Source organism: Eubalaena glacialis, chromosome 20 (genome assembly GCF_028564815.1).
Source record: "Eubalaena glacialis isolate mEubGla1 chromosome 20, mEubGla1.1.hap2.+ XY, whole genome shotgun sequence".
NCBI lineage: Eukaryota > Metazoa > Chordata > Mammalia > Artiodactyla > Balaenidae > Eubalaena > Eubalaena glacialis.
In genome coordinates, this window is record NC_083735.1 from 13,500,775 (window position 1) to 13,523,796 (window position 23,022).

General features: G+C 45.2%; 1 protein-coding gene across 1 annotated transcript in view; it reads right to left on the reverse strand.

The window, feature by feature from the left end:
- The window catches only part of ENPP6 (ectonucleotide pyrophosphatase/phosphodiesterase 6), a 93,796-nt gene that overhangs the window by 46,252 nt on the left and 24,522 nt on the right, over positions 1–23,022 (reverse strand). Inside the window, exon 2 of the mRNA XM_061177402.1 lies at positions 3,476–3,655. Within this exon, the coding sequence (XP_061033385.1) occupies positions 3,476–3,655 (180 nt within the window). The remainder of the gene's footprint in view (positions 1–3,475; positions 3,656–23,022) is intronic.

Below are 23,022 nucleotides of genomic sequence, written 5' to 3' on the forward strand. Positions count from 1 at the left end.
TGTCTCAACACCTGCACAGGACGGGAAGAGGCCAGCAGAAGACCCCAGACCCACACCCAACACCCTCCCGGGGCCATATGAATGGTTGCCCCCAATTCTTCCTGACTGCTTGGCCATAAGGAGTTAATACTGCAAAATCATGACTGAAGATGTAGAACTGAGAGCCTTCAGACCCTTGCTCCAAAGAGTTTTTAAACTACAGACTCCTAAAAGGCTGCTGTTTTTTGTTCCTTTTTTTGTATTTCATGATAGCCACAAGAATAAACTTAAAAACTGCTGCCACTATGTAAGGGAGCATCGACTGTCCAAGGAGTTCAAACTCTACTTCCATGCAATATCTTATCAATACTTATCCTCCTATATTCCCCCACTTCACCTCCTCCCCCAAGGCATCCTTCTCTTTGGGTTGCTCTTGATATGAAGTGAATATTGGAGCCTCTTCTTTCCCCCCACTTCAATGAAACTCCTTTGACCTCAAACCAGAGGGATGGAATAGGGGAATAAAATTAGTGAATGACACACACTCAGCTCTCATCCTTTGCAGAGCACTCCTAGGTCCTGGTGACGCTGGTCCTGGCTGATTTTGGGGAGCCTTCCCCCCCAGATATTTGAGTTAGGGCCTGGGATCATTCCCTGAGGCACATTTTCCTCTGCACAGTTCCACGGCACCATTGGGTGGGGTAATAAAGGGTCTGTTTACGATATTAAATTTCTCAAGGCTTGAGGTGGGGTCTTTTGGACTCTTTACCAGTGATCAATTTTTCAGTCTGCTGCTTTATCTACCTGACAGGAAGACTTGAACTACTGCCATTTCTAAATTGCACTTCTAAATATTGACTTAATGGCAAGACTCAAAGTGTCATAACACAGCTCACTGGAGCAATAAAGATTTTCCAGGCCTCATCAAGAGGTCTGTACAATGTCCGGTGGGGAGTGGAGAAGGAAGAGGAGGATTTGAGAAGAAAAATAAAACCAAGTCATGTTTAGAAGAAATGCCACTGCACTTCACTAAATCTTGCAGAGACAAATGAACACTCACTGGGCTATGAGCTGTGGCCGGAGGGGACCAAGGTGGAGGGAGAAAGGACAGCAGTGATCGTTAATCCCTCAGCTGTCAACCAGTAAGAATGGAGGGGCCAGAGCATGCCTGGCTTGGGCTGGGCGGCAGGGCCTTCAGAGACAGCTGGTTCTCAGGGAGCCTTTATTTGTGGATCCAGTTTAGAAGGACTGGACAGTGTCTAAGAAACATGAGACTTTTCATCCAATTTCTATCAAGACTTCAACACGGCCAGATGGTTAGCTAATCTTCATTTAGATCACTGAGGAAATTCTAGGAGGTTATCTGTTTTAGCTTCTGCCCTCCTGATAGGTAACACCGTAAACTGATCTCAAGGCGTGTTTGTCACATCACATTAGCTGTTGAACTGTGAATCAAAGAAAGCGATTGACCGTTTCTTGCCCTTCAGGAGCTATTTTGGAGGAGCGACAAGATATTTTACATTCACGTTAGCATTGAGACTTTGTAGCTACTCAGTGATACATAAGTTCAAATTGCTGATTATGATTAAGGAGCCAGACTCTCCAGGATGAGATAAAGAGTGATGCTCTGTAATACAGCGGAGAGAAGTCTGAAATATGGCAACTGTCTCCTTTAAGATCTTCCCCCCCTTTCCACGAGCATTGGCATCCATGGCTACCCAGAAGGCCATCAGAGGAGAGTGTATGTGGAGGAGGCATGTGGGGAGCTGGGAGGAGATGCCGGGGGACGTGCTCTTCAAAGCAGGAAGAACTCAAGTTCCAAGACACAGAAAGTTAAATTAACCGGATACCCTGGAAGATGGCCCTTATGGAATCGGGACAATATTCGTCTTGATGGTCCTCAGGTTCGTTTTGAGGTGGTCCCTGAGACCGCGTGTTTGCTCCCTGCCCCTCCTAGGCCTATGCCTGTGGGCCCTTGTGTTTGCTGAGGATGATTGCTGAGAATGACCTCAAAGTGCAGCAACATCTTTTGGCTCTGGATCTCATCACATTGGGCTGAACCTGAGCTTGGCTCCTCTATCAAGTCTGATTAGCTTGGCTGATGCACCAACTTGCTTTCTTAATCTTATGTCCAACTCCGTGAAAAGTTGAGCCTCCATTTAAGGTAGAGTTCTCTTCAACCCTTCCCTTGCTTGAAAGCTTCTTCTTATGTCAGCCCAGGTAGCCGCTATGGACCGAACCCCAGGCGTCCTCTGAAGCAACCCCAGCACTCCCCCGACACTGCATCTGCCCGCAGAACCAGCCTGTCTGTCTGTTCTTCTGCCGGGTTTTGAAGTAACGCAGCTGCCCTGGCCGTCCTGGGCTCACCTGTGGATGCCAGTCTCTGCTCTGCGGCACCTTTCAGGGCACTCAGCACAGCGCAGCTGCGGGTCTGCTTTCCCTGCTCTCCATCTGTCCTTGCTTGACGCTCCTCCTCCGAGAGCTGGCACAGCCTTGAGCACCCAGGGCAGCTCTCCACGTGACCACCTCCAACCAGCATCCTCCAAACTCTCGCTCCAGGCCCACGTCCTCGGTGTGGGCCACCTGTGACTCAGCCCGGGCTCACTCCTCCTTCTCGCCACACTCCCCCGCCCCCCAGAACCTGCCACGCTCTCACAGTTCCATCAGGCTGCCTCTGTCTCCAGCCCAGGCCAGCAAGATCCCTCCAGATGCTTCTCCCCACTTATCCCTTCGTTTCTTCTAGGCCTCCCTGATCTCTTCTTCCACAATGACAATCATCGGTATTACACCACGAAGAATTAGGAAAAACGTGTCTACAGCCATGTGCATGGAAAAGTTATATTGTCCACTCACTAGGAACACATCCTACCAATGGGAAGTCAGTGGTGAGCTGAGTATTCTGTTGTCACTGAATCCTGTCATCCTTAATGAAAGAGTTTGGCTGACAAGATGAGAGTCTCCTGAAGCCTCCTCACAGCAGCCAGGGCAGTCTGCATGAGTGCTTACCTCCCTCACTGAAGTAAGTTAAGTACTTTAGTTTCTCATTGATTTAGGATGTACAGGAGGAATATTAATATAAAGGGACTTCATTTAATGCACAACCAAAAAGTTGTAAGAGCTTTGAATCCTCTTTTCAGTATTGTAGGGGAGCTCAAAATCTGTAGAAATGGTACTCCAAATTCTTTTGTAAAGCAAATAAGCACCCTATAATTTATGTCTCCAGTGTATCCAAAATTTTACCCACGAAAACGCATGATATACTGCAGAAATATTGCTGAACCAAGGGAATTAGGAAATGGCATTATGTCTGGTCTGATGTTACAGAGTTTGAACCAAAATTTAAAGAAACATGTCCACAAGACATTTCTTGAACAAAGACCCCATTTTCTAAATCCTGGCTTGGTCTCCAAACATGTCTACATGCTTTGTTCTCAGAGACTCCAATGGTGCTTTGAGATTTGGAAGGTTGGACAGGCCTGGATGTCAACACACTCACCTGGCCAGTAGTACATGTAGACCTTCCTTTTGGCCTTGGTCAGAGTGATCCACAGAGGTTCCGATCCATTCCACCAGAGAGGCATCAGGCTGTCTCTGTTGACCCCTATGTCAAATGACTTGTTGGTGGCGGGGTCCCACATGTAGTTCCCGATCATCTGATGGACCTCACAGTGGCGACCTACGTTAATGAAAACACAAGGCTGTCAGTTTATTGCTCTAGTATTTTTACATTTCATCTTTATTTTCTGAATTTAAAAGCCATTCAGGCTCATTTAGGGAGCACAGAACAGCATAAATATTTACTTTTGATTTTTTAAAAAAAATCATAGATGTTTCTTCTCTCTTAGATTGTACCAGAAAGGCAAACAATCCAGTAAGAAGTCCAATATTGATTGAGGATGGGGACATTTTGAGTGAAGTTAATTTGCCACGTCTGAAGCTATTTTAAGTTAAACTGAGGGCATCAGGTGTAAAATCTGACCCATTGTTCGTGGCTTGACGTCTGAAGAAGAATCAGTGTGGACACTGTAGATTCCCTTGGGACGTGGGTTATATTCTCAACCCAGAGCTCTCTGCACCCTTTCCACATCCTCCTCCCACCAGATCACAAATCTAGATGCTATGGAGTTTGTTCCCTTTTTTCCTGGATAAGAGGAGTTATCACTTCAGCGCTGAACAATGATAGAACCTATGACATTTGGAACAGGATGGTGAAAAATAGATTCTACTTTTTTTTTTTTTGGAGGGATACTAAATTTTATTTTATAACAGCTGTATTGAGATATAATTCACTTGCCATAAAATTCATCCTTTAAAAGTATACATCCAGTGCTTTTATTGTGTTCACAAAGTTGTGCAACCATCACTACTGTCTAATTCTAGAACATTTTCATCACCCCCAAAAGAAACCTCATGCAAATTAGCAGCCACTCTCCATTCCCTCCTGCTCACAATCCCAGGTAACCATTCATCTACTTTCTGTCTCCATGAATTTGCCTATTCTGGATATTTTGTATAAATGGAATAATACAATATGTGGCCTTGTATGTCTGGCTTCTTGCATTTAGCATAATGTTTTTAAGGTTCATCCATGTCGTAATATCTATCAGTACTTCATTGTTTTTCGTGACTTAATAATATTCTACTTTGAAAAACAAAGCAAGAAAACAACCCTCCCAAAGGCATGTTACATAGAGACGAGGGTTGCTTCTGTTGGTTACAGAAGTGAAAGACACAGCGCTTGGAATCTTCTGAAACATTACGCTTAAATTATTTATTTTGGAGCAATCTGTTACATCTTTAAAGTAAAAATAACACAAACATTGGCACGTGCATCAAAAATTGCTGCAATTTCAGTGAGCGTCATTTGGCGTCGGGCTGAAACACGCTTCACGGAGCTCACTGACTGTGCTTAATCAAAGTGGCTTTTTTTGTTTGCTTGTTTGTTTGCTGTTGTTCTGTCTTCTTGCCAGCAAGCCCCCCCAACACCCACAATTTATTTTTAATCAAAAAAAAAGGAGAAACCGTAAAATAAAATTTTGAAAATTTGTAGACCCAAAATATCTTAAAGGAAAAACCTTTTATTTCATCACAGAAACCCACGCATTCCACAAATGATGCTTTCAACTTAAAGCCCAGAGAGCCAAACAAAATGATTTTTACCCAAAGCTGTAGAGTTCGTTTTTTGACCCTGACCGAAGCTTTCACATGTAAACTGATAAAATTAAAACATAAAAACTTTGAGAAAATGATCCAGTGATTAAGGAACTTCTTAGTTTTATTTATTCCTTCAACTAACATTTATTAAATGCTCCTATGAACTATACATTGTGATAGGTGTAGAGACTCAAATCTGAATAAATGTAGTCCCCATCCTCAAGTGCATTGCTATGTAATACTCAACAAAGGGTCCTCTGCATAAAAGAGACAGGCCTCCTGGGAGGGGTTAAGAAGAGGACCAGGTTGTAGTCTTTTTTTTTTTTAAATAAATTTATTTATTTTATTTAATTATTTTTGGCTGCGTTGGGTCTTCGTTGCTGTGTGCAGGCTTTCTGTAGTTGCGGCGAACGGGGGCTACTGTTCGTTGTGGTGCACGGGCTTCTCATTGCGGTGGCTTCTCTTGTTGCGAAGCACGGGCTCTAGGCGCACGGGCTTCAGTAGTTGGGGCAGGCGAGCTTCAGTAGTTGTGGCATGTGAGCTTCAGTAGTTGTGGCTCGCAGGCTCTAGAGCGCAGGCTCAGTAGTTGTGAAACACGGTCTTAGTTGCTCCGAGGCATGTGGGATCTTCCTGGACCAGGGCTTGAACCTGTGTCCCCTGCATTGGCAGGCAGATTCTTAACCTCTGCGCCACCAGGGAAGCCCAGGTTTTCGTCTTACTTGGAGAATTATGAGGATTCTCACCAACTCGGGTGCTGAGGATAATTCTTACTATTAAAAGTAGAGGCATCCTTCTTATTGGTTCATGTTCAGAATATATGTTATCCTTTTTGGTGTATCAGAGTTTAACAATATTAAGGGAACCTGCCTTATGAGTAAAAGTTCTTATCTATTTCCTTAACCCAAAATACTGCATCCCTTATCTAAAAATTTCTATCATCCTAATGATGCTCACTCACCCTTTCCACGAGGCAAGATAATCATGATAATAGTCATGGGAAATGTGTCCTTTAGGGTCTTTCTCTGTAGATGCTCTCTAGCGCTCTCCCAAGGGCAGGGAGGGCATCTCACCTGGTGCTGGTGTGTACAAACTCACAGGAAGGGTGAAAATTAGAAGGGGGTATGAAAAGCGTTACTGAAGTCAGCAGACCAAAAGGAGCCTCTGAATGAATCGCCAGGAGAGCGTCGGAAGGGCTACAGATATCAGATACGGGAATAGTAAGGGAAGGTACCAAGTGGGGGTGTGTGTGTGTGCAGGAGTCTCTACTTTTAACTGGAACTGTTTCAACTATTCTAGAAGGAATGCGTGAAACCCAAATCTAAGCAGGGGCCTCATGTGATTCAGTTTTCAAAACGTGCTACATTCAGAGAAGCATGAAGCAACTGAAAATATTTTTTTAAGTACTTATAACCTTTACTTATATATCTCAGAACCCCACAATATCATTTGATAAAATTTCCCTCTTCTTTTCAACACTCACGTTCAACACTCTAGACCCAAAGGGTGGTGCAGGCTCTCTCACCCTCCTTCGCTCTTTTCCTCATGGGTAAAATATTATGGCCTCCTTTAGATTGTAGAGCTGTAGTATGACTGGATTGTGGGGTGGGGTGTGTGTGTGTGTTTGTGTGTGTGTGTGTGTGTCAGAGAGACAGAAACAGAAAGAATATTCTTCCAGAGAATTTCTGCTAAACTAAATTCTCTACCTCTTACACTTATTTTTTTTAAACACCCGTAAGGCCTCATTGAGGAGAGGTAGGATCTATGTGTGCAGTTAACACACAGTTCTACCATATTTTTACATTCAGATGATGAAGTCTTGTTTCCTGTGGTTCTCTCGGCCCCTTGGCTGTTTTCATAATGGGTCTTCTCTCCTCACCATTAGGTAGGATGTAGCATTAGCTTTCATATTTTCTTTTCATACCAATTGGTTGTGGTGCCCGTAGACTCAGGTGAGCTTCCAAGACTTTAATTATGGCATTCTTCAGGGAAGTGTCTTTGAGACAAGGCCTCCAGAGACGGCTTTGGTTCCTGCTCCCACCTAGCATCCTGGCTGGTCTAGGCTGGCCCAGAGAGGCACATCCATTCTAAGGGGAACTCAGACCCATGGAGGTAAGTGATCCATTCCCACTCCCCCAAGACCCAACTCCTCTCCAAAGGCTGGACGTGAGGCACCAGCATGGAGGGTCCTGCCCACTTCCTGTGAGTGAATGGTGCCGAAGAAGATCCTGGGACCAGTGGTTTTCCTTATATGATTAAAGGGTTTCCAAGTGTAGAGGGAGCTGTTTCAACAAGAAGGTCATCTCAGACCCCTGTTTAGAAAGTGGGTTTTATTCTTTTAGTGGATTGGGCCTTGAGTTGAAGTGAGAGGGTGTGTTCTTCAAAGGCTTAATCACAGATGCAGTGCTAATCCCCAGGGGCACCCCTTTGTTCTGGGAAGCACTGCCTTTCATGGAAGCCGGCAGGAGACGTCAGCTCTCCATCTCATCATCTGCTCGAATCTTCTCTCCCAGCTGAGCTGATTTTCCTTCCCATGAATATATTAAGGCTGGTAGTCTGTGTTCGTAACAGTATGAGTCTGCTCTTCCTCAAGCTGGTTTCCTTACCTACCCAGGCCCTCTCTTGCTCTTTGGTTTTTATTGCTTGGCTGAAAGAACACAGCACAACACAACATGATGTACTGGCTTCTGCAGCCTACAAGCTCTGGTCTCCATATTTCTGCCTGACCTGTATCTATTTTTATGCATCTGCAACGTTTCTTGATTTTTCTCTGCTTTGGGCTTTCTAAGCAGACCTTGCTGTAGTTTGATTATTTGGACCCTTTGCTCAAGGAGTCAGTAGAAACTTTCCTGACACCGTCACAAACCACAGATCTCAGGTGGTTTTCGGGTGTGGTGTAAGGAAGGTCTACTTCCGCTCCTCCCCCTCCTCTCCCTCCTCCAAATGCAGCTCTGTGGGTCTTTAAAATTTGTGCCAGGAGGCTCAGTACTCACTGTGAAAATGCAGGCAGCTCCTGGTACAAACATTTCCAAACATAGATGAACATTTTTCTCCCTTTCCCCCCCTTATCCCTAAGACCTAAGAGTTTATAGACTTATTAATATAAAAAGTGGCAGTCAGCCCGACACTTGACAGAGCTGTGGACTCTTAACCCATCTGTAGACCCCACCTCAGCTCAAGAGCTCCTGCATTTTACTGGGAGCTGCTAGTGGCTCTCGCGCCAGTGGCCAGGGTGGGGCCGCTGTTTGTCTCTCTCCAAGTGTAGTGGGAGCTGATGCAATAGCGTCCATACCTAGAACTGCTGTAAGAAAGCAGCAGGATACGACACCTTCATTTTTTATTCCTCAAAGTCTTAGACAGGTGTGTTCTGATGTAATGACCATCACCAGAAGTTTCTTAGCAAGTACCCATAATCCTCTGCACCATATTAAATATTTCCAAACATCTCAAAAATGGCTGGCATTCACATCAAATGAGATGCTCGAGGATCTGCCCATTTTACCTGGAACTGGGAATCAATAAGTTTGCTGCTAGTGTTCAATCAGTCTTAATCTTTTCTCATTATTTTCAAACACTGAACGTTAATTCCTTTTATGGTTTCTTACTTTGTTTACATGCCAGGTATACAAAAATCAAAAGATGTGGTCCCTGTCTTTGAAGTGCTCAGAGCCCAGTATGGGCAACAATAGTGGTTAAGGGGACAGGTCTTGGTGTCAGAGTGCATAGGTTCAAATCCAAGCTCTACTATTCACTACCTGCATGACCTTGGACAGGTAGCTTAGACCCCCTGAAGCCTCAATTTCCTCATCTGAGTAACGGGCATAATAATAGTTACCATGAGACATATACATAAGCAGTCCTCTCTCTGCCTGGCAGTATGTGGCCATAGAAATGACCATGCTAGCTGAAACCATGCAAAGCTATCTTAATAATCAATGGGGAAATTACAACTGTTCCATGACCTTTAAAATTATTTGTCAAAATATTTTAAAACTCTCTTACTGTAAGTTATAAAGAAAATAGTGAAATTAATATTTATTAGTACACTGTAATTTAAAACATTAGGAATATTGAGAGTTAAAGAGTTTTACTTATTTAAAAAAAAAATCTTATCAAGAATGGTGTGGGGGCTTCCCTGGTGGTGCAGTGGTTGAGAATCTGCCTGCCAATGCAGGGGACACGGGTTCGAGCCCTGGTCTGGGAGGATCCCACATGCCACGGAGCAACTGGCCCGTGAGCCACAACTACTGAGCCTGCGTGTCTGGAGCCTATGCTCCGCAACAAGAGAGGCCGCAATAGTGAGAGGCTCGCGCGCCGCAACTAGAGAAAGCCCTCGCACAGAAACGAAGACCCAACACAGCTATAAATAAATAAATAAATAAATAAATTTATTAAAAAAAAAAAAAAAAAAGAATGGTGTGAACGGTGCTTGACTTCCTCCCAAGATATAAAACAATATGAGGGAGCATCTTTTCTATACTGAGGCAAATTTTCAGACCCTTTCTAAGTGTGGATCATCTTCAAACATTTTATCCTTTGTGTTTTCAATGTCATGAAATATGTCTGAGACTTGTTTTAATGTGAAGTAGTTTTGCTGGTGTCTCTTCCTCTAGGACATCTTCCTCCTTTTCATCACAACCCCTTTCTTCGTCGATAAGTTCGCCTTCACTAAGCTCCTCTGGCTTCATAGTGAGTCTCCAGTAGTGCCAGTGTCAACATTCCCATGGTCAACTATTTCCTCTATGATTCCAAGTCCTTTTGATTCAAATCCTGCAAAGTTATTTGCACAGTAAATGCAAAAATTTCTGCCACACCACACACATATTACTTGCTGTCACTTTCTGCCACAATGCTTGAATGTTTTCAGTTGCATGTTCTATGTCATATTTCCTCCAAAATTCAGCTAAAGAAATTGCATGATCTCCCACTGTAGCCTCAATAGCCTGTCCAAAAGTCCATCTAAGATAATAGGCTTTAAAAATTGAAATAACTCTGTGGTCTATTTGCTGGATTATTGAAATTGTTTTTGTCATAAAAAGAAAATGTTCAACTCTTCGGGTGTCCAAGAGAATCAGGGTGACCTGCAGCATTATCCAACAGTAGTAGTTCATTAAAAATTAAATTATATGCATTTATCACTGGAAGACAAAGAGGCAACACAATTATATGCTTTGCTGTCTGTGCATGAACTAAATAACAGATGGGCAGCAACCAATCAGCAACAGACCTTGAAAGAAATGATGTGATTGGTCACTGATTATGATGCACATTTGTTATTTACACAGTGATTTGTGGACTGATGAGCTAGGAATGAAGTTTATATTTTATGCTGCAATAGTTACAGTTAAGGCTGCCAGACTTATTTTAGTTAATATACCATGGTAACTGAAATTTGAATCATGTTGCTGCAGAACTGGTATTATTCAGCTAAACTGCAGTAACTGGATTTTGTGCTTATGCAAACAGTGCAAAGGAAGGACCGTGCGTGTGTACACATACACATGTAAATACATATATGACTACGTAGCACACAGTAAAAACTGTTACGATTAACTTATTATCATCAGGATAGAGAGTCATACCAACAAATGCAATCTAGAGATCAGCTGAAGCCTCCTTTCTTTTGAGCTCTCCACGTGATTTGTCCCAACCCTGTTTCCACCAGATTCTTGCACTTCCCTGTGACACTCACTAACTTGCAGGCATCTCTACTTCTAGCCTCCTGCTCCCATAACATATGGCTCCCCAGAAGTGAGGCTCAGTGCTTTACGGCATTACACAAAGAAACCCACTCACGTGACACAGTCATGAGGGGGGTGAACTTTACTGGGGATTCAGTGGGGTGCGGAGGGGAAGATTGAGAACAGTGCAAAGAACTTCAAATTGAGTGTTAGACATCCAAGTTCTTAAAAGTCTTTCCGGCTACCCCCTCCAGGGCCTCCTCCTTGGCCCCTTACTGGGAAGATCCTCGCCTTGTACATCTTACTGACTCATCTCTGCTCCATTCCCTGCTCCACAGCACCCACCTCAGAAATTTCTCTCCGGACGTCAAAGTTTTCTCAAAAGCAGTTCAGCCCCCCAGAGCTCCTGCTCAACTCCTAAATTTGCACAGCTCATTAGCTTATAGAATGCTAAAAAAATATGGGGGCGGGGGGGGGGCAGGAAGAAAATAAGGAAGGAAAAAACCAAAAGAAAGTATTTCTTTGAACAGGAACCGCCGACTTTAGAAGGTCATTCTAGTCAGAGTTGCCAGGTTTATTTTAGCAAAATAAACAAAACAACAACAACAAAAAAACGTTGGAAGTTTCCCAGTTAAATTTGAGTTTCAGATAAACAATTTTTTACTGTAAGTATGTCCCAAATAGTCCATGGAACATACCTCTGCGAAACAATCATTTGTTGTTTATCTAAAATTCTAACTGAATATCCTGTACTTTATCTGGCAACTCTAGAGAAAGCACCCTTTATTTGTTCCTATTTCACAGTAACAGTAAAGGAAAAGAAGTGGAATCAGGAGGTGTGGGCGGAGCCCAAAAGGAACGTAGAATGAGGAGTGGCGGAGACTGCCTGGAAGAATCAGAGGAAGCTTCTAGAGGAGCTGGGAGTTGACAGCTAAGTAGGACGTTTCCGGGCACAAAGAGCGCTGCAGACAGAGGTGATGGCATGTGCAAAATTATGATGGGATTGGGGGGTGTGGATATTTCTTATTCAGGTAAAATGTAGAATCTTGCTCTCCATCACTCAGGGTTCCCTTTCCTTGAAAGGCGAGATGCTCTTAATGATATGCTGAGCTAATACAATTCAAGACAGTCAGAGCTTCATTCAGCCAAGGTCCTGGCACAATACATCAATGGTCATTAAAGGGGTGATTTGCAAAGGGGTGGCCAGGGTTCTGGGGAGCCAAGAAGACATGGTGAAGCAACCCAGGTTTAGTGGTCGCAGGGAGCCACTTCCACCCACCCTGCACCTGCCCCCCAGGCTTGAAGAGCAAGGGCAGCGGGTGTGGCCAGCAGGGAGCCTGGGGGAGATCGATACCCCGACTCTGCTGTCCTCCCGCTGTCCAGCTGAGGCACTCCACCTCCTGGGGCTCCAGGCAGGCCAGGGAAGGGGGAGTAGGGCAAAGAGGCAAATAGACAATATCCAGCACAACCGCCAAAGAAAATCATAAGACGTGGATTTCTCAAGAAAATCATGTTGACCTCTTGGGCAGGAGTCCTTAATTAAACATGGGAGACGACCTGAGCCTGAGGTCCCCAGCAGAGGGTCTTATGAGTGTGTATGATGCCACACACATCTCAGAAATGGAAGGGCCCTCAGCTGGCCTCCTGGTCTATCCCTCCACCTGTAAACTCAGAAGTGAGGGATGACTCTCTGCATTTTATATATATTAGCTGCAAAAGGGTTGAATTTTTTGCTCACTGCCCCAGTGCTAATAAATGGTGTGTGGGGTGCAGGGGCAAAGACAGCACGAACAACCTGAACGTGAATCACCACTCTTTCACCTTCCATGGCTGCAATAGATTTAGTGGTTACATTTGTATTCTGGAACATGAAACTATGCTGATTTCAAGATGAGACCTCTTGGCTCTTTTTTAAAACCATTTACTTATGTCTCTAAACACACATGCAGAAAAACAACTACATAGCGAATGGTATCACTAAACACTCAGGTTCCACAGCCAGTGAGGAATTTCTCTATTACACAAAAGTCTTTCTTAATTCTTGGTGTATAATCACCTTTACAAAGTAATATTAAAGCCATTCGTTGTGTTTTTCTGACGTCCATGTGTTTCCATTAGATGAATATGGCTGTGTCTACTAGATATCAAAACAGCCGGGTGAAAAGTGAAAAATTAAGTTATATTTTAGGCACATCAATTTAGCCAAAACATAGAGATAAATACAGGTTACAAAATATTAATACAGACCTTGGAAATGATTCTTTCCTTAGAACATATACATTTTCACCCAGAGGCAGCACTCAGGTGAGTGGTAAGTCCACAGCTGCAGGCGGGCCTCTGGGGCCACCCGCTGGAAGTCTGGGTTACAACCATGTGTGACGGGCACACGGAACAGGCTGTGGGCAACCTCTCCATCTCTGGGAGGTGACGACGGACATGTGGTCAGACAGATCAGAGTTGGGGCTAAGGGGTCTTCCCCCTTTCTAGTTGTGCGGATTGAGGCTAATCTTTAACCTCTCAGAGCCTCATTTTTCCATCTCTAAAATGGGAATAACATTACTTCCCTGGCTGGATTGTGGCGAATATTAAAGATAAAAATAGTTAACACGTGTGTAATGCTTACTATGTTCCAAGGATTGTTCTAAGTTCATCTGTTACAGGTTGAATTGTACCCTCCCAAAAAAGGTATGTTGGAGTCCTTAACCCCTAGTACCTCAAAATGTGACCTTACTTGGAAATTGGCTCTTTACAGAGATAATCAAGTTACTGAATAAAATGAGGTCATAGAGTGGACCCTGATGTCCTTATAAAAGGGGAAATTTGGACACAGAGACAGACATGCACAGAGGGAAGATGATGTGAAGCCACAGGGAGAAGACGGCCATCTACAAGCCAAGGAACACCAGGAGCCACCAGAAGCAGCAAGAGGCGAGGAAGGACCCTCCCCTAGAGCCTTCAGCGGGACCACGACCCTGCCAACACCTTGATTTCTGACTTCTGGCCTCCAGAACAGTGAGACAATACGTCTGTGTTGTTCTAAGGCACCCAATTTGTGGAATTTAAAGCAGCCTCAGGAAACTAACACATTTAATCTTCACGACTGCCCTAAGGGATAAGTATTATTGGTAGCCCTACTTTGCAGGTAAAGTAACTGAGGCCCAGAGAGGTAGCTCGCCTAAATTCTCACACCAGTAGGTGGAGTGGAGCCAGGATTCAACTGAGGGAGGCTGGACACAGAGTCCTCGCTCTTAACCACTACGACCCACTAACACTAGTTCACCAATGTATGACCTGGCACCTGACACAATCCTCAGCCTTAATAAGCCCACGGAGAGGGAGCTGCTGCCACTCTGTGCTTGCTTTCATGCCATCTGTAGAGCTTCTGCCCTCAAGGACAGGTTGACTTCAGGGGACCGTTCAGTCCAGGTGTCAGGTTCCGGGGATCAGCCCACTCAGGAAGCACTTTACCTGGGGCACCGCATGGATGGGCTAGAGGCCAAGTTAGACTCAGGAGGGGTCATAACCTGAAGGCCGAAGGCCTGAGCCAACTTGACGGGTATCTGCTGATCAGCTTAGTAACAGGACTAGTTACCAGCTCTTGGCCACCTTCCATGTATCTGAAACTAGGTGCTTTGTGCTTCCATCTCATTTAGTCTTCAACACAACCCTAAGAGTTAGATAATACTGTCCTCATGTTGCAGGTGGGAGAACTAAGGCTCAAAGTGGCTGAGTGGCGAGGCTAGCGCCACGCAGCTAATAAGAGAATAGAGCCCCAGTTCAAAGCCAGGTGTCACTGACTTAGTGCCCGCGCTCTTCCCAGCAGCTGCTCCCTTCGGGCGCTCACCAGCCCCCCAGGGCTTGGTCATTTTAATAGAAATTGCCCCACAATCCAGGACTGCCTCTAAGACTCTCACCAAGGTAACCACACGGAGGTGCTCAGATCTCCAGAAAGCCAGATGCTCCTGCCTCTTGCAATGGATTATCATGCACAGACTTTACCATAAATATCTCTCAAGGAGGGAAGGCTGCCAGACGAGGGATACGAACAAAGCGGACGGGAATCTTACCTTCCCTCTCCCTCTGGAAGGGGTCCAGCTGTGGAATGAGAGGCTCCCAAAGGTCTGAAATCTGGAGATCTCAAGTTAATGGGTGCATTTTAGAGAGTGAACGTATGTATATACATCACCTCAAATTGACATGACGCCAAGAGGTAACTACACACCAGATCCAGAGCCGGGCAGCCTGAACACGTTATATAAGCCAGACTTTCCACCACTAGACTCCTCTCTGAGCTTTTCCTTGAGCACTTGGAGGGTCTAAAGATGAGTTTAGACCCTGTTTAGACTAGTGAATTTTCAAATAACTACTTGATACCCAAGAGACTTGAATTAACAGTGCATTGCTCAAAGTTAGCTACCTAACTTACAAATCGAAATTTGCTTTATGGATCACCTCTGCTAGGAAATATATCTTATTTTCTTAACTTGTTCAAAGACAGAATTTGGTATGTTAAAGAAGCGGTTTCAAATGAAATATGCAAGATCAAGCTGAAAGAAAAGTTCACAATTTGCACATTTTTAAACGCAACTACTGATGTATGTGCCAGACCCAGTCCTGATCAAGTCTGAGTCACAAATATTGCAAGACCAAGATAACAGGCTTTGATTATAGCGTGAAGTATACGGACTGCAACAAAAATAACCCCAAAATGTTAAAAGGGGAGATATTTTTTGATTAGAGATATTCATGCTCATAGTTTTGAGGTCACTGGTTTCTGGAGTGTACTAGCTTGGTGCAATTATTTAATAACTAGAATACAGGGACAGAAACAAAAATTATTTTCCTGAATAAGGACAAAAATGTAAGTTTGGGACTTTTTGTTTTAAACACTCTTTATTTGGGGAAAGCTAATTTTTATCAAAGTTCAAAGAAATTTCCAGACAATTTAATCTATCCTCACCTCTGTGCAGAGGTGGAAAAGAGCTTGAATTAATGACTGCATTTAAGATGGAATCCCTTTTGAAACACGCTCCCATTGTACTAAGTGTTTCTAGGGACTTCCAAAGATGGTAGGTGTTTGGAGGGGGACAGTCCTTATTCCCAGCCCTTATTCTTCCATACATGAGAGAGACCCAGCCAATACCTCTATCCACTAGCTTCTCCACTCTCTCCCTAGTCATAAAGCATCCATCTCCTCCCCACCCATTCAGCCACCCTCCCCTCCCCAGTGACATCCGGTCAGCCACATTCCTCACGCTACTGGGAGTGGTTACTTTGGCATAAAACAGGCTCCAGCCCCCTCCCATCCTGTCTGCCCTCAGGTGGTGTAAGGCCCCTTTTTCGTTCCCTCCCCATAAATTCACCCAGGACAGGAGTCCTCCTTGCGCCAGGGCAGGGGGTTTCTTTATTTCTCCAGCTGTCCTGCCTGTGACTGGGGCAGGGGTGGGATAAGGATGGGGAGTTCAATGCTGTAAAAAAAAGAGGGGGCACATTTAGGTCTTGGATCCAAGCCACGTTCCCCAATCCATCTTTTCAATTGGTGTAGAACCTGGAATGGCTGATGGGTGAGTTCCAAAGACAGGTACCAAAACATTATTGGATCAACCATTAATGTCAGGAATTGATAAAGAATGATCAAATTCAGCTATTCAGGTGTGTGAGGTAATCTGCAACTTTATTGGCTCAATCTAGTGTGAACCAACCAATCTACAATAAACAAACAAACAAAAACCTATGTGTGAAGTATGATGCTGGCCCATCCAAGTTCACTGCCTTGGGTCAGGTGTGACCACAGAATAGTGAGACCAGTCTCCCAAGTCACGAGGGGAAAAAACAGTTTAGGTCATGGTTGTAGCCACAGCTTATCTGCCCTGATCAACGAGCACCAGCGATCAGCATATAAACAGACAGTGTTTGGAGCTGACACTGCACCTGGCCTAATGATCTGTGTATATAATCCTCCTTGGGTGCTCTGAACATATATAAAATGTGTTGAAAGATAATTTGCCTTAGGGATGAAAGAGTAACTCAAATGAGCAATTCATCACTTGGCTAGGTGTGAGAAGTATCTTTTTGATGTATTGATAGTTTCCCAGTCCAAACAGTAGACACCTTTGGAATAGAGGAGCTTTTTGAGTTAAAAATAGAAGCATCAGGAAGGATGAAAACTGGCAGGAACTGATGACCTATGAGAAGCACGTGGCCTAGCGGAAAGCATTTGGGGGCCCAACAGACCAAAGTCTGTCCCTGCCCGGGATCTCACACAAGTCACTGAACTGCAGTGAGCCTCAGCTTTCTCCTCTGAAAAATGGAGATAATCATACCTTTGTCCAGAGTTAAATAATTTGGGGTAGGCAAAACTTTAGCACAGTGTCTGGCACGTAATAGGCATTTGGTAAATGCACACCACCACCTAAATCCCCCTTTAGAGGGCAACTCTGTCTCATATTTACATACCAACTGCTGAAGCAGACTCTCAAGTCCCCTTGAAGGGAAAAAAAAAAGAAAGCACTACCACTCATTACCATTGCTCAGGAAGGTTTGCAAGGAGTGAATCCCAAATTCAGAAACTAACCACGGGGCTCTGGATGGCTGAGAAAGTGCCTCCCCTGCGCCTGGGAAATGCCTGGCCTGACACTGCCCTCTACTGGCCGTCACAATAATCTCCACCACCCGCAGCCTCACCCACGGTCTTGCTGGGCGCCACGCACCTTTAAGAGCCTCGTATTTTGTCCTTGCATCTCACGATGTAAAGGCACCCCAGAATTTCTAGAGCTGCTTGTGAAGATACTAAATATGCCAAGAATTCAGGCCGAGGCAGAGAGCGTGGCCAGCGGGGCCACGTGGCCACACCCCCAGGGCAGCCCCCTTAAGTCAGTGCAGCAAACGTGAACCGTGCGCCCTGCGGAAGGAGGCGGGATCCCCTGGTCTGGACTTGATTCCTTCTAGGTCTCTGTTGTGTTTCCACGTCCTCATCCCCATACTCCAGCCCATCCTAATCCTCGTTTCATTTCACTTTTCTTTTCGGGATTGTTGCTCCTGTTTGGTATTTTATTATCCTTGACCCCAGCCCCCTATCCCCCTGCTTCTCTTCTTTCCTCTTTCGGTTAAGGTCAGTGATCTTTTCCTACCCCAATCCATAATGGTCACTGCAGTGGACATTTAACTTCTCTAGCACCCTTTGTTCTTTTAGGAGCAGCTACCACTGCCCCTTGGGAAATTCCTTCCCTCCACCCCCTACGCGTGGTCCTTTCAGGAGCTTACAAGACCCGACCTCTCTAGCGGCGGGTTAGTGGGCATCCATCCCAAGCTGTGCCAGTTAGAGCGCCCACCCCTGGCCACAGTGACAGTTGCTCTAGGATCCAGGCTGGGCGGGTCAGAGCTGTGCCCCCCGCACTCATGCTGGGAGACCCAGCTGGGAAGAAGTGCCCCCAGCGTGAATACACGCTCCCTGGGGGGAGAAATCCAGGCTGCAGTAGGGGCGAATGTGGACCACGTGGGCTGTAGGAAAGGAGCAGCGGAGGCCGAGGTGGCGGTACGGTCCCCGCAGGATTGCGCCCTTAGCTGTGCTCCCAGCTCCCCCTGTGCCGCTGAGTGCAGGGACTCCAGAACCTTCTCTCTGTCGAGAGTCACAGGCTTGGATTTCCACCACGTGCATCCTTCACCTTTTCCGGGACTCAGCTCCCTGGAGCTGGCACACGGGCTCTGTGGGCATTTCTGGGCACTTTGCCCTCTTCCCTCTGAACTCACAGTGCCTCGCCCGGACATGGCTGCGGAGGCTGCTTACTCAGAACCACTTTAGGTGGAGGCCCTGGACCTGGGTGGTGCGTGGCCTCTGAGCACCAGGCCTTAGCAGTCTCGCGGGGCTCCTTCCTCCAGAGCCTACTCATCCATGGCAAATCGCACACATCAGTTTGCTTTAAAAGTGCTCATGGTCTAAGTCTAGGCTCGCCCCTGCTGAAGAGCTTAGATACAATTTAAAAGTTCTCTATTATGGAAATTTTCAAATGTCCAAAAACAGTATGATAAACAACAACAGAGAACATTCTGCCCTGGTTTTGTATGTTTTCCTTCCCCTACTGGAATATTTTTAAAGCAAATGCCAGACATCATATCTTAAATCTTAAATACTTCTGTGCCTATCTCTCATACTGAAGAACTTTTTTAAAAAACTGACACTTTTGTTTCATACCCAACAAAATGAACGATAATTCTTCGACATCATCTAGTACCCAGTCCATGGTCAATTTTCCCTGATTATCTCAAAAATGCCTCCATGCAGGTGGTTTCTTTGAATCAGGGTTCTAACAAAACGCACATAGTGTATTTGGTTATGACTCTTGCTCTCCTTTAATCTATAAGGATTCACCTCTATTTTGTTTATTTATTATTTATTCACCATTTATTTATTGATGAAACTGAGTCTTTCGTCCTGAAAACGTCTCATATTCTGGATTTGGCCAATTAGAGCATCGTGGTGTTATTGACATGTTCCTTCAGCTCTTGTATTTCTTACCAACTACTAGTTTGATCTAGAGGTCTGATTAGATTCAGGTTCAATTTTTTAACGCAAGAATCCATTACAGATGGTGCTGTGTACTTGCTCCTGCACCACATCATGTGCTCAGAACATCTGGTTGTCTCGCTTTTTGTTAAGCTTGATCTGTGGGTTTGGATGGTGTCAGGCTAATCCATTTACTGTAAAGTTTCCCATCAACCTTCACCTAATGGTTTTAGCAACCACTGATGATCCTCACCTACATCCATCCCTTTTATAAGGGTTCCCAAGTGAAACTATTTTCTGAAAACACGTTCTTTTTTGATTCTCTCTTTGCCTGAATGTCCCTTGCATGGAAGTGGGTGGGTGTATCAGTTATCTACTGCTGTGTAACAAACAACCTCAAACCTTCAGTGGCTTAAAACAACAACAATCATTTATCCCACTCACAAATCTGTAGTTTGAACGGAGGTTGGAAGGGAAAGCTCTTCTCTGCTCTATGTGGCATCAGCAGGGGCAGCTCAAAGGCTGGGGGTGATGAACACCTGGGGGCTGGAATTATTTGAAGGCAGTTGATGCTGGCTGCTGGCTGGCACCTGAGCCAGGGCTGTCAGTTGCTATACTACACGTGACCCCTCCGCATGGCTGCTTGTCTTTCTCGAAGCATGGTGACTGTCTTCCAAGGGTGAGCAACCCAAGAGAGCAAGGAGAAAATACTTGGCATTTTTATGACCCAGACCCAAATGTCACATAGCATCACTTCTGTTGTACTCTATTGATTAAAGCTGTCACAAAGATCCATCTAGTTTCAAAAAGAGAGGGCACCAGAGAATGTCTTAGAGACATTCCAGTATAAATACCCATTTCTGGAGTATTTATTATTTTCAAGGCACAATGTCAGGTACTGTGACAAGCACAAGATTAGTAGGACCTGATCTCCGTCCTTAAGGGCCCTACAATTCAATATGGACCATAAGACAAGTATGAAAAACGTCACCCAACACTGATGTGAAAAATGCCAAAGGAAAGTATAAAGCCCAGTGGGGTCTGAAGAAGGAAGACCTGTTTTGGCGCTCCACCCAGGGAACATTCAGTTGGTCAACTCTGAGGGACACTTATAATTCTTGTAACTCTGAAGAAAGGAGATGACAGAGGCTCAGAGTCTAGTGAAATTTTAACTGAGTTAGAAATTAGAATAAAGGAAGCAGGAAGGGCAAGACGTAAAGAACCAGCTCTACTGGATAGTGAGAGAGGAAGCTCTTAGAAGAGGCCCTAAGTACTTTTATTGAAATAAGATAGGATATCAATCAATCAACCAATCAATTACAAAATAATAGATCTTAATGCTTTAATCCTAGGCTAAGCTACTGAAGTATACAAGGTACTATGTGCCTGCAACATGCTTAGTAATAACCAGTGAGAACCATATGAGAACAGAAGCTTTTACTATGTGCCAAGCACTGTGCTGAGAGGTTTCCAGAACAATATCATCATATCTTCACATTAGCTTTATGTGGCAGATATTTTACAGGTGGGAGAACCGAGGCTCAGATAGGTGAAGTTAGTTACCTAAGTTTCCCCTGCCAGGATTGGAACTAATCTGTATTTAATTTGCACCCCAACAGTATTTTAAAATATGATTTTTAAATGTGGTACATGCACTTGAGTTTACTGCTCCTGATCTGAGATACACTGGGAAATTCCCAGGGGACATGGAAGGGGAGAGGTGGTGACTTCAGGTACTCAGCGTATCGCACAAGTACCCAGGCCTTGGGGTCCACAGAGTCCACATGGAGCCCCAGTTCCATTAATCACCTGGCTGGTCGACTCCGGGGCCTCCCAATTTCCTCCTCTTTAAAATGAAGGAAATGTAACCCACGCACCTGCTAACTCTGCTTGCTCTCGTCTCTTGTTTTCACCCCACAGCAACTCATCACTTCTACGCACACATTGGAAATAATCCACTCCCGTGAAAGCATCAGTGAACAATGTACCCTCTACTGAGGGTTTCCTAACAATACACTGTGCGCAGCGCTTACTCTGAAACCCCCGCGAGATACAATTTCCAAGTCTCTCTTCTCGGCCTCGCAGCTCCCAGGACCCCACTCTCTCTCACCCCTCACCCTGCTCAGTTTTGGTTCCTGACTCCCTCCCACCCACATCTGTCCCCTCGTCCCCTCGGCCTCTCAGTCCCTCTCCTTTGTCTTTGGCAAAGGTCTTCAGCTCATTCCAGTCCCAGTTTCCAAACCTGCAAACCCACACCCATCTCCCTGCTTCAGCAAACTAAAACCCACCCCCCTTCCCAATCAGCGAGGACTATAAACAACCCGTTCCTTTCTTCCTCCACAGGGATGATAGAGAGAGAATTCATGTAAAAGAATCGCATAATAATCCCTGAGTTGAGTTTGGGATTGACGTGTACACGCTGCTATTTTTAAAATAGATAACCAACAAGGACCTACTGTATAGCACAGGGAACTCTGCTCAATACTCTGTAATAATGTAAACAGGAAAAGAATTTGAAAAAGAATAGATACATCTATATGTATAACTGAATCACTGCTGTAAACGTGAAACTGACCCAACATTGTTAATCAATTCTAATCCAATATCAAATAAGAATTTAAAAAATAACTCCTGAGTTAAAGGCAGCTGTGATTTTCATAGCAGCCCTGTTTTCTCCCTTCTACACCACTACTGAGTTGATGCCAAGGGTAAGTGACAGAAAAGCCCTAGGCTTGGGGCTACCTCTGCAGAAGAGGGCACTTTATCACACCACTGGGAGAAAGCAAAGCCGGTGCTAGAGTGGGAATCTATAAGTTGTCAACTTGTGGGCCAAAAATTAGGCACTCTCTCTAAATGGCAGCTCCACCAACTGCAAAGCTGGAGCTGAATTCTCATTCTGGAGTACCGAGAAGTAGGAGCCCACTTACATCAAATCTGGTCTGCACTCCCGCCCGCAGAGGGCCAGTGCCTATGTGAGAACACAACTAGAAGGTCTGGGCCAGACCTGCCATAAACATCAGGCCACGCTAGCACCACTGTCCCTCCAGTGGCACAAGGTCAGGTGTCCACAGAAGTGGCAGGTTGTGTGTGGGTGGGATGGAGGAGAGGACAGGTTATCAGGCCACAAAAGCCAGTACAAAACCATCTTATGAGCCGGGTACCATTGTTACCTCCACTGAACAGAGACTAGGAGAGGCTGAGTATCCCAAGGTCATGTAGTTGGTAAGGGGTAGAGCCAGGAATCCGACTCCAGGACCAGCGCCCTTGGCCATAGACCAAGGCCTCACCGAGCATCATCTTCACCATCACAGCCAGCAGGTACCAAATACTGAGTCTAAGTCAAGTAGGATACTAGGGGCATCACCAGAATTCTTTTTTAATCCTCACACCGACCCTGAGAAGAAGATACTACCATCATCCTCTTTTCACATAGGGGGGCAGATGGAAGCCCAGGGGACTCAAGTGGCTTATTCAAGGTGCTGAGGGGCCGGGAGAGAAGGTGTGTGCAGGTATCTGACCTGGGGTGTAGCTCTTGAGTGCCGTGCCACGCTGCCTGTCCCCCGGGCCACAGGGAGCACACCTCCCTCTGCCCTGAACTGCAGGAAGGAAGGACTGTGCTGGGGACCAGAGCTCTGGGCACCACTGGGTGGGGGCATGAGCTATGAGTGATGAATGTTCTCAGGCTGGTGGTGAGGGGGTCTAAGGAAA